This window comes from Pestalotiopsis fici (genome assembly GCF_000516985.1).
Source record: "Pestalotiopsis fici W106-1 unplaced genomic scaffold PFICI_Scf_9, whole genome shotgun sequence".
Lineage (NCBI taxonomy): Eukaryota > Fungi > Ascomycota > Sordariomycetes > Amphisphaeriales > Sporocadaceae > Pestalotiopsis > Pestalotiopsis fici.
This window is the reverse complement of record NW_006917099.1, coordinates 363,580-375,655: the sequence shown is the minus strand read 5'-3', so window position 1 is coordinate 375,655 and position 12,076 is coordinate 363,580. Positions and strand designations below refer to the sequence as shown.

The 12,076-nt window shown below is 51.0% G+C and overlaps 3 protein-coding genes across 3 annotated transcripts; 1 reads left to right on the top strand and 2 right to left on the bottom strand.

Moving 5' to 3' along the window:
- Positions 1-895: 895 nt before the first annotated feature.
- PFICI_11529 (uncharacterized protein) lies at positions 896-2,626 on the top strand (the record flags this gene model as incomplete). The annotated part of the gene is made up of 6 exons (XM_007840110.1): positions 896-1,190; positions 1,252-1,302; positions 1,362-1,596; positions 1,653-1,840; positions 1,910-2,468; positions 2,533-2,626. The coding sequence occupies 6 exons, from the start codon at positions 896-898 to the stop codon at positions 2,624-2,626; spliced, it is 1,422 nt and encodes a 473-aa protein (XP_007838301.1).
- Positions 2,627-2,850: 224 nt separating this feature from the next.
- PFICI_11528 (uncharacterized protein) lies at positions 2,851-4,476 on the bottom strand (the record flags this gene model as incomplete). Its single annotated transcript, XM_007840109.1, has 2 exons — positions 2,851-4,214; positions 4,284-4,476. The coding sequence occupies 2 exons, from the start codon at positions 4,474-4,476 to the stop codon at positions 2,851-2,853; spliced, it is 1,557 nt and encodes a 518-aa protein (XP_007838300.1).
- A 1,473-nt stretch (positions 4,477-5,949) lies between these two features.
- PFICI_11527 (uncharacterized protein) lies at positions 5,950-11,821 on the bottom strand (the record flags this gene model as incomplete). Its single annotated transcript, XM_007840108.1, has 2 exons — positions 5,950-8,469; positions 8,519-11,821. The coding sequence occupies 2 exons, from the start codon at positions 11,819-11,821 to the stop codon at positions 5,950-5,952; spliced, it is 5,823 nt and encodes a 1,940-aa protein (XP_007838299.1).
- Between the last annotated feature and the right edge of the window lie 255 nt (positions 11,822-12,076).

The window sequence follows — 12,076 nt, the reverse complement described above, 5'->3', positions numbered from 1 at the left end:
AAGGGGGTCCGCAGTGGGAGGCACGGGTACTACAAGACAGTCTATCATACATAATGAAGAGAATTCATCATCACCAAATCATGTTTTCCTGATCTGCCGTTTAGATACACGATAGAACAACAACTCATACTAAACATGGCGTCTACTCTGTCAGTCAGGACATACAATGAGCCCTGGTCCTCCTTTGCGTTCTGCAGATATCAAATCGTCTGCTTCCAAATTACCATTGAAAGATTTGGAGAGTGCCCTCACTACATATCGACGGAACAGTGATCCGAACGCTAGGTCGGGAAGTGTTATCATCATGAGGGAAACCAGACTAAAGTCAGAATCTTCAGCTCAGTCCGACCACGTCTTGCTGTGGCATATCTAGAGATATCAGCCCATCGACGCTATTGGCCAACAAGTGAGTTTTATGTTGTTTCTGGTATGACGCTGAGAATAAAGCAATCTACTCCGTGGGTTTCCAAGCACGGCTACAACCACGCGCACAACATCCAATCGACCCATCGAGACCCCCTAGTTTGCTGACCAGGGGACCAGAAAGGAGAAATCCGGGGTAACTTCTCAATAAAGGCTGGTATGTGTGTGGGTCGGCAATTGGTCCCCGAAACAGTTGTAGTATAGAAGACTGGGTGCGCGGCCCGCTCACCTTTGGGGGCAGATAAGCTGCAACCTTAAATTCAAGCTAGACTGAAGACAGCAGAGTGCGTGATAACGGCCTGAAGATAGGCGAGATAAGATGCACGACTATACGACACATACATATTGGCGCGCTCGCCATTCCCCACGAACTCCAAATAATTATTCTGGAATTGTGTTTTGTGGCAGATCACAAAACTTGAAGGACGATCAAACCGGCAGAGCCGAGTCCCCAGATCAGGAATTACCAACCATGTCTTCCGAAAAGAAGGTATCCAGTATCGGCCAGGACACCATACAGCCGGCGGAGGGCTGGTCCGCCAACGATGTTGTAGAGGGCGAGATGGAGAAATCACCCGAGGCTCATGGAGTCTTCAAGCCTACCGAGGATGGTGTCGACTTTCGCACCGTGAGCTGGCAGCGGGCTACCGTCATCTTCCTCAAGATCAACTTTGCCATGAGCATTCTCGCCGTGCCGGGATCACTGGGCACGTTGGGAGCAGTAGGAGGTGCTCTGTCGATTGTGGGCTGGGAGGCGTTGAATACCTGTAAGCATTCTCTTCTCCATGTAGCGAATGCATAAAAGTGTTTGTGTGCTGATTTGTATAGACACTGCGATATTGATCGGAGACTTCCGAAACCGCCATCCCGAGTGCCACAGTAAGCCATTTTGATGTCCCCCGATTCTGTAGCATGACGGCCGACTGATTCCATCACAGCACTTGCCGATGCGTGTGCCATCCTCTGGGGTCCATTGGGCCGCGAAGTATGCGGAATCATGATCCTGCTTGCTCAGGTGCTCATCACGGCGGCTGGTATCGTCTCTACTGACACGGCCTTCAACGCACTTTCGGACCATGGCGCTTGTACTGTAGTCTTTGCATTCGTCTCTGCTGCTCTCATTACTGGCTTTTCTGCCGTACGAACATTTTCACGGTTGGGTTGGCTCACCTGGTACGTTTTTTACATGAGTATCTTGAAGGCCAATGATATTGATACTCTTTCTACAGGGCTGGATTCATCACCTTCTTCATCGCAGTGTTCATCTTTGTTATTGCCGTCACGCAACAAGACCGTCCTGCTGCAGCACCGCAGACTGGCCCTTATGAACTCGGCTTCAGGTCCATGGCGTACCCAACCTTTGCCGCTGGTATGACGGCTTCAGCAAACATTTTCCTATGCGGATCAGGCGGTTCGAGTAAGTGCAAATTATAAAGTTTTATCCCAGAGTATCCGCCGGAGTGGTTACTGACCTAGCGTGTTTCAGTGTACCTCCCAATTATATCCGAGATGCGAAGACCTCAAGACTACCGCAAGGCCTGCTACGTGACCGGCGTCCTGGTCGGCGCCATGTACCTCGTCTTCAGCCTGGTCATCTACCGCTACTGCGGACAGTGGCTGACAACCCCGGCATTTGGCAGCGCCGGCGTGCTGTTCAAGAAGATCAGCTACGGCGTGGCCCTTCCGGGACTGGTGATTGGCAACGGCATCTACCAGCACGTGGCCGCCAAGTATCTGTTTGTGCGCCTCCTCCGCAACACCAGCCATCTGCAGGCCGACACGCTCGTGCACTGGAGCACCTGGCTGGGCGTTAACCTTGTCTTGGGTACTCTGGCCTTCATCATCAGCCAGGCCGTGCCCATCCTCAACTACCTCCTCGGCCTCGCTGGTAGTCTGTTCTCGGCTCCCTTTTGTCTCATCTTCCCAGCGCTGTTCTGGATGCACGACTTCAAGGGATACAAGACCTTGTCTGGCAAGAACAAGGCGCTATGGTGGTTTCATGCACTTGTCATCGCCATTGGACTATTCATGGTGGTTGGCGGAACGTAAGTCACATTTATGATTTTCTCCTCCCTATCCCTTGCATGCATGTACTGACTGTAGAACCAGATATGGTGTTGCCTTGTCAATTCAAGAGGCGTATGCCACCGGCTTGATTGCCAAGGTTTTCGACTGCGCCGACAACTCGGGCACTGTCTCTTAAAGCTTCGGGGTATCCCCGATCATGAATGAATATTCGGGGTTACAGAATTTTATAAACCCGTCTGCAACGACTAGGAGAGGCTGGACCTGATGATGTATGACACAGTCTTTTTCGGCGATATTCAAGGTAGCGATGACTGAGATCTTGATGATATAATACAATTAATGCAGAATGACAAACGCCTCGCTAAATGCAAATCTACTTTACACGTGCTTCGTTGCATCTTATACACCTCTCAGGAATCCTCTCTTTCGGATTGGCGGCAACTGTCCTTGCTCCTTTGCAAACTCCAATTGGCCATTATTCGTATCCACGGAATACCGATCCTGGGCCTTTTGCGACTTTCGCTGACCATGTTCCATCTTCCAGCGCATAAAGTAGCAGCACAGCGGGAAGAGGGCCGTGTTGATTGCGCACCAGGCCGCCAAGATGCCAAAATTCAACCCGATCCGCGAGTGCAGATCAAAGAGGAGAGATCGGCTCGCCTCGACAATATTGTGTAGAGGCCATGCATATCCCCACTTGAAGAAGCCGGGCGCCAGATCGAGGCTGTAAAAGCCCGTCGACACATTGCTAATGACCCAGAAGATAAGCCACAGCGCAGTCCAGGGCTGGCCGACAATCATGGCCACGTTTTCGCAGGCGAGGCCGAGGGCAATCATGCCGACAAAGTTGATCATCCAGTACACGGGGAACGAGCCGCGGCCATAGGCCGTCGCGCCAAAAGCCACGTCGACGGAGCTGCCGGGCGGCGTCCAAAAGGGAATCTGGAAGGCTAGCGACACGAGCGAGTAGGCCAGCGAGACGAGAAAGTAGACGGTCACGGTCGCGACCCAGCGCCAGACGATGAACTGCCAAAAGTGCAGCGGCGGGTGACCGGCGGGCTGAATGTACTGCATGTGGATGGGCAGGAAAAAGGAAAAGGAGAAAAAGGCCATGATGATGAGGTAGATGAGGCCAATACTCACCGACGGCGTGGCCGCCGCGGGCTGGAATGGCCGCAGGTCGATCATCAAGGGCGAGATACCCGGGTTGACGGCCGTGGGCGCGGCGCTGAGCATTTCCTTGGTGACGGAGTCGTTGCTCGCGAGACGCTGCGTCCAGGCCGGTCCGAACTGGGACATGAGTTTATCGGTAAACGCCTGGAGTTGCGGTATAATATAATTGTAGTACGTGGACTCGGACCGCGCCGACAAGATAATCATCTGAATCGCCCCCGTCGGATCATAGGTGGCATTTCCACTCGCGACAGCATCAACCAGCAGCGCCGTTGCGTTGGGGTTGACGATAATGGCCGCGTAACTGTGGAAGTCATAGACGGATTGTCTGACCGCAATGGGATCCCAGTCAAAGCTGCGGACCGGAACGATTTCATACCCAACCGAGGGAACGTCCACCATGTCCATGGTCTGCTGAGCCAGCTCGGTCACCATTGGTCCTATAAAAGGCACCACGCTATCATACGGAGCAACCTGGCCGTCGAAATCGACCACTTGCACAGTCAGGGAGCGCATATTATCTTGCACACGAGAAAGGACCGCCCAGTATAGGGCGAGTACAGCCATGATGAAGACTATTAGGATGAGCACTGGAGTAGAAGATAGTGTTAGTTATATGATACTATCGAGTTATTCTTTGCTCTGGCCGATAGACTTACCAGTGAGCGCCCATTTCTTGATCACCTCTGCCCTTACTTTGCTCAGTCCTTGATGCCAGAAGCCAACAGATCGATGTGGTTGTCTGTAGTGCCGGGCTGAATGAAACGTCCCGTCCTCGGCGTCAAGTACGCGCATGGTATCGTTCAATGTATCATCAGAGCCTCTGCGGCTAGGGCTCCTGTTGTTCGCCATGATAGATTCTCAATGCTTGGGGCTTGGTGTTTACAACTTTGGGAGCCAGCCTGTCAGGTATAGATAGAGCGCCCAGTTGCCAAGGGAATGGATGGTCGCTGGTAGTCTATTGAAGAATGGTGCATTTAGACACGCAAGGCTTGGATTTAGAGGGTACTACAATTTTATAAATGCCAAGCATTCACCTACGAGGGAAAATGTGTCGCGTTATTCTCATGTCCAATGACGCACAAGCTCAGCATCTCCGCCGGGGTTTATCTTTTCTTCATTCTACACGTTATGAGGGTGATGATCTGTACTATCTGCTTCGGTTCCCGAAAGGGGCCGAAAATTCCAGTAGTGTGGTGAGTTGATGAGTGAACGAGCTGATGAGTGACGTACAGAGGGAAGGATGCGGCACTGGTAAGCCGTTGGGGCTGCTGCTGCTGGCTGGGACATACATAGAGGCGACACATGGTGATGTCACCTCAGACTCGCACTGCTCCACCCCCCCTCCCTGTTGGCGGAAAGATTGCGCTCAATTCAAGCGTTGGAACATAACGAGAGGCTACTCCTTAACTTTTTACAATTGTTGATTCATGGTTCGCGATAATGACTGACATATATGTCTCTAGGTCTAGTTCAGGGTCTAGCCCATTTGTCAACCTCGAATTGGCAATTTGAATACATACAAACAAACAACTCAAAACCCAGAATACAAAGTGTCAAGCTTTACACTAGTTTAGGGTCTTGGCTTAACCCGACATGCCCGACTATATTCACCTGACCCCACCAACAGCCCTGGAGCCCCAGCTCCATATCGTGCCTATTGGGTGTTGAACCTGGGCACAAGTTGATACGCAACAAATATGTGACGACTTGCTGCTTTTTATTGTGAACGTATCTTTTCCCGCAAGTGTTAATGCAACTATGTTAGTTAAAAGAGACCCCAGATACTTCATCTGTTCAGTTATATGTCTTTGTTTCCGTTATGGCAGGCAATGCAGATCTGTTGTAATGATGCTGATCCAGCTGGTGGCGTGAGCTGACAGAGACGGGATGGGATCTTTTGGCTCTCCTGGACCGTTCACGGGAGCTAAAATCGCAAATCTACCAAACTTGGGATAAACTTTTGGCAATCCCGTTATTTTGGATTTCAATGCATGAATGCCTATTCTGTAAAGTGCACTCGACTTACTCACTCACACACACACATACACACAAGGGACCCTTGTTATCGAGTGCAGCCGTGGACGGGTAGCACTTACATGCACTTTTCCCGTCTTCCATCATTTGATACGTCGAATAAATCCCGAATAAACAGGGCTTGTTACACGGCAATCTTTGCCAAGGACAATAACTCATGGTATAATTCTTTTCTATAACCCTGCGCCAGGCCAACAAATGGACACATCATTGCTTCGTGATGTCATGAAACATTAAGTCCAGGTGATAAGAAAGACCCTTAGGACCCTTTGGACCCTTACTTATTTTCTAATCATTCTCGCGTCCCGCGAGCCAGACTTTTCCTTTCAGGTCTTCAATTACACTTTCTCTGAGCCAGCCCTCAGTGTTCCAAATCTGACCATCTGTGCTTGCACGTTTGTCGTCCCCGACATTCCGAGCCTTCCAATCGACCCACTCAAACAGACCTTTAAGCCCAATGAGATCGTCTCTGCGACTAGAATTGATGCTTTCTTCGAGTATGAGCCTTGTATCCACGACACTCGCCTTACTTTGACCAACGTCAGGCCCGCCGACTCCGCTATCGAGCGCTATATCACGCTCTGCATGAGTAAGCTTGCCTAAACTTTCTGATGCATCAAACAACCATGTCAACGGTTGAGCACCCTCTTCATTCGGACCTGCAGCAGCTCCTTGGCGGCCCAGTGCAAGCATTGTCGCAGAGAATGGAGTGCCGTCTACTGGCCGTCTCCGCAGGCATAACACCTGATTTTCACGAAACTTTTCTTTCATCTGGTCTCCATTGGGGCCAGAAAAGTTCAGTTCAAGGTTCCAGTATTCCGGACTGTTCGTACGCAAGCTTGCCACGTCATCAAGAGGTGGTAGAAGGCAAGGGGTATTTTGTACCTGCTCAGGCTTACCGTCCTTGAACTTGATGACAATCGAGACACTGACAGGCGTGTTGGTCGACAAATCTTTCGTCACCAGGCATCGAGGGTCAGTAGCTAGGACCCAAAAGTGTCGGAAAGCCTGTAGGTGGCTCTTATTGTCTTGCACTTGGTCTGGAAATACTGGGTAGAACGCCACCAACAAGGACGCAATGGCCAAGTTGGATGTGCTGAAGGTTTGAGTTCCACACCCCAGAGACAAGACGCCGATTGCCATGTGTGCTGCCATGTGCGAACCGTAGGTTGTATCCCTGTCGTTTCTTCCATGCAGTGATCTCAGGATCCGAAGAACCTTCAGGTCACAAGTCCCTGCCATTACAGTTGCGGTTGACAGTGCAACAATGTCCAGGCACATACGGGCCGTAACGTGCACGGTGCGTTCATCAAAGTTTGCACTAGGCGATGCAGAGCGGCAGTATCCGTAGAAGCGCTGCAGATACACAAGCAGCAAGTCACGCACATGCACATCCCCTGAACCAGAGTATCGTAACGCGATGGCGTAACAAAGGCCAGCAAGTATGGTCAAGAACGGCAGGTCGGTACTGTTGAGCGGTCCGCGGACAGCATGGTCGAAAGGCTGCGTGGGGGGGTTCACTCGTTTATGATATCTGGCAGGTAGATTCTCACGAATCCAAGCATGAGTCGGTTGGATTGCAGACCACAATATCAAGTGTTTCGAAACAGTACGCAGAAGCAGAATGTCTGGACGAATGTAGTCGAACTGCAGTAGAGCATCTGGTACGTCGATTTTCCGAGCCACGATGTAGTCCTCTGATTTCATGTATATCAGCGCAATTGCCATTACGGCCGCTGCAACAGATCGATCAAGAATGTGCACGACTTCGATGTTCTTGGTGGATGACGCAAGTGTCAACAATTGCTCCGTGATTCGCATGTCGTGAAGACCCTTCAGATCTGCACCCTTCCCTAGATTGATGAAGCCTAGTGCGAATCCAGCAGCTAATCGGTAGCATTCGCTACGTAGTGGCTCTTCATCGTCTTCGGTTTCGACATGTTGTATCTCCGACATCATGATCTCGCTCATCCGTCGGTGCTGACTGTTGCAGTACAGGAGACCAATGCCCATGATGCCGGTCGTCTGGGTAAGCGGTGATAAATTAAGCTCAGCTGCGCCGCGTGGTAGCATACGCGTAACGTGTACAGACAGCAAACGCGTAATTAACGAGTCCATAGTACCAATATATGAGGCTGCTAGCCCAAGGAGCAGTCCGATTGATGTCATTGTGTGTTTCGGCGTCAGGTACTTGAATGCAACCCATTTGGCCAGCCCCTTCAGGTGGCCGTTCAAACCCAAGGCAAGAAGAAACCCGGCGTGACGGTTGTTTAAATCATTCCCAGGCTTGTTGTAAAGAATCCAGGATGTGTCGACACCTTTTGCCTGTCGTGATATAGAGAGGCCTGCAGCGACACCCGAGTGGAAAAAGGCCCAAGCAATCTTCTCTTCCGTGAAAAGTGACTTGTCAACCCCAACCGTGACATTTGTTGGCTTGACGATACAATTGAGTACAAATCCGTGGATATGATACTTTTGCGTGAGGAGCGGGAAGCGCAGCCCATAGTTCAGCAGTCCTCGGCTAGTGGGTATGGACAAGGTATTGGTGGCTAAGCGCGTCACGAGCTCCTTCTGTTGCTCAAGGTAGAAGGGCTCCGTCCATTCAGGTTCGGGGTCCAGACGTACTGCTCTGGGCCTGGTGGTGTTGAGCATAAGTCTTGTCTCCTCGAGCCGTCGGTCTTCCTTGAAAATAGCGCGGATCACTGCTTGTTTGTCGCTCTCGGCACTATCCTCAGCTGGAGCATCGTTGAAATCCATCACGTTCTGGCAAAGAGAACTAAAATCCCACGATGACACATGCGACGAAGCCTAGGAGGCCATTAGCGACTTGTTCCAGTGAAGAAATCGTTTTACTTACATTAAGACTGGTAGAGCCTGAATGGCTCTTATCAAGCGGCGAAAGAACGGCCCCAATATCACCACGATCGACTAAGTCGAGGAGGCTCTTGGACCAAGAAGGTGGTGGACGAGCTTGACATTGAGAAATTGCATCTTGCAGAGGAACAAGAACGGTCTCCGGGAAGGATTCCAACCTGGCAGGCGTGATGCCACTGCTATGCATTGCTTCGACAAAATGGATAGGCGATGACGTCTTTGTCCTCAATGCCTCAAAAAAGCGCGAAAGCAATTTTGTTTGCGGCAGGATTGTAGCTGGTATGCTTGCCATGTTTTGTGGAATCTGGGTTGATACGTCGTGTGCTAGGCATGCTTGTGTCCATTCCAGAACACTCCACAAAGGCGGTTCCGGCACACGCTCTGAGATAGAGGCGCTGCTGAGGCTGTCATGGAAATCCGGGCGATCAAGGGGCATCTCTAGCTCATATGCCAACACCCAAGTCTTCCAGCGCAGCCACTTGACAACTTGCATAATCAGCGCTTGCAGATCCGATGGGCCAGGAGATATCTTGTGAGATGCACTGATGTCAAGCTTCTGCTCTTCCAGCAGGTAGTGCAGAGTGCTCAATATCTCTTGCGCATAGTGAATTCGACTTGACTCAGTATGGCCTGCAGCTGTGGGTAAATACCCAGCTTGGCCACAAGCAGCCTCTCCAGTATTGGAGGCCATGAAAGCTTGAGCATGTCTGATGTGAGACAACACGAACGAGAGCTCTTCCTGCCTCCCTTGAGTGGGCTGAAACATGTTTGCTGCATCCTCTTGCTCCATGATCCATTGCCAACCTCGAGTCTGCATCCAGTGTGGATGCGTAGCCGAGTTGGGTGTCTCGGTTAGATTCATGGCGTCCCAGTCACTCAAATCGACCTGCGCACCGCTACCGGACCTTATTAGGCTCCTTTTTCGTCGATGACCAGCTAGAGAGTTTGAAGAGACAGGGATCTCGTCGAAACCCAGTGCCATATAGACGGACAGAAGCTGTATAGCAAAGGCGGACCATTCGAGATCTGCGCACTCGACGTTCTCTCTGCGAAGCCAATTCATAGTGTGCCACCATCCAGCAAGGAGCTTATCACCTGTCGGAATTGGTAATGCTGCTCTAAGAATGTCATATATCTTGGCGACTTGGGGCCGTGATGGGTGCAACTGAATCTTTATCTGATGAAGCTGTTGATTTTCTCCAAAGATATCAACTACTCCATTCAGTCTAGGGAACCGCACGCCGGCCAGTTCACCCAGAGCAGGATTGACGGCTCTCCGCAGGCCAAATTCCCTTGTCACAAGGCTGCCATGTTCATCCAAGCTCCGCAAATTCGAGAGGAGTAGCTTTGCTGGGAGCTGCACCGATGTAAGCTCACTCCAAGGCGCTTGGAGACTTAGTTCCCGGTCCCCATTCGCAGATTCGGAAAGAACTAGGATCATCGACACAGTTTGATCAGTGATTTTGCAGCAGTCGATCACATTTTGTGCTTTTCGCAGCTGACCAAACGTGACATTTGTTGTACCAGCACTAGGTGCTGCGGATTCGGTGGTCGTTTGCAGGTGAAGCGTTAATAACTGAAGCCGCTTTTCCATAGAATCTTGTACACCGACAAGGACCTGACGGCGATGCTGTTCGTCTACTATGGACTCGGGGCCTACCAGACAGAAAACCTTGCAATGCTCTTTTGCGGGGACCCTGGAGAGCGAATATCTGACATTGCTGTTGTCGACTGATACACTGTGAATTTTGGTGAACAAGATCTCGCGTGCCAAGCCGTCGAAATCATGATCATCAAGTCCCATAGTATGAAAGCCCTCAACGTCGCCACTATTACGTAGTTCTTCCAGTAAGTAGTCTACAGGAGGTTCTAGGAAACTGCCCAGAGGATTTGAAGACTGCGTTGCCGGACCGCCAAAGCTAGCAGCTTGGAAAACACCACTTGTTCGTACACGCGTACTCCCATAAGAAGTCTCTCTACGCCCCCCAGTAAGGTTGACGACCTGGGGTTGGTCATTGAAACCTGCACGATCTTGAGATGCTGAAAGGTCTGCTCTTGCAAGCATGGAGCTCACCCGACGAGAAGTTCGCCGACCCGCTGCTGCATCTTTATCGAGCCCGAGTGAAGTTTCGAGGTTCTCCAAAGCTTTGTCGGCCTTTCCTTGCTTTTCACTTTTTCGGCTCCGCTTTCCTGGAAGAGTGGTGCTGAAACTCTCCTGGAAGCCTTGTTGAACTGGAGATGTGACACCACTTGGCTGGCCTGGCTGCATTGAGCTACGGCGGCGATCCGTCTTCTTTTTGGCAGCCTTGGGTGCGCGAAAGGGATCTTCTCTTTGAAGATAAGACATTCGCCAGACAGTATACATACTGGACTCTCGATTGATGGTCACAGCCAACGTTAGAGATTGTAATCTTTGATTAGATGTTGAAGTCGACGCCGGGATCTCTTCAATGTGCAGAATTTCTTCCGCTCGATCAAGAAAGGACGGTGGTTTGCCCGAGACCCTTCGACCCTTTTGCTTTATATTCTTATCAGATTGGGTAACCACTAAGCCCACATCAAGTAGAGGATCGGTCAGGGACACGAGGCGAGGCCAGTGTGAGTCTTCTCTCTCATTCGGGATGTCCCATATATCATGTCCATTGTTGTTGAGCCTTAATGGTAGTGCTCTTGGCTTGCCGAGTGTTTCGGTCGTGAACGTAGACTGCTGCGAAAGTCGCATTGATGCAGGGGAAGTCTGAGTAGATATGAACGAGTTCGGCGGTACTCGAGGAAACTTGATGCTGGCGACGGAAGCAACGTCGTTTCTCTGCCTGCGCTGCATGATGACACCGTGAGGTGCGGCGCAAGCAGATTCCACCTCAAACGGCAGATGGAGGACATGACTGGTACCATCCAAGAAGTAAACGTGAGCCTGCGTTTTCAAGATGACGACCAAGGCCTTTGCGAGCTGGCGGCCATCGGGAGAGAGCTTGGTCTGGGGCGTGTTCGGGGTATTGCTCTGCAAGGACTGGCTCGATGTAGGGAAATATGTCAATAATGCTTGGGTAACGGTCTCCTTCTCAAGCTTGAAACCAAAGCATTTGCGAAAAATGTTGCCTCGAGACCAGACAACTGCCTCTTTAGTGACCAGCAATTCGTCCTCGCCAATGTCGCCGCCGCTGTGGTTCACAAAGCTATCCCAGGTATAATCCGTGCTCGATGCATTCTCTTTCAGTAGCTGTTCCTGGATGGCATATTGAAGTGCTGTCGGCTGGTGCAGCCCCAGGGATGTCACCGCAGCCATTGTCGGTACAGGTGCTCCATTGAGGCTCCTCTTCAAGCTCTGATTCGTAGTGGGCGAACCTGAAGCCCTTGTCTCGGTTTTATTGTGTCGCTGCAGGAGCTGTCGTGAGAATCAAGCTCTGAATTGCCATGAAGCGCGCGTGGATCCGAACCACATTCCTATGGGAGACGCGACTGCCAATTCCCAGACGCTAAAATCTACCTTATTAGTGAGGGGCACGCCAAAGTTATGCGCACACACTGTACGCGCTTGTTG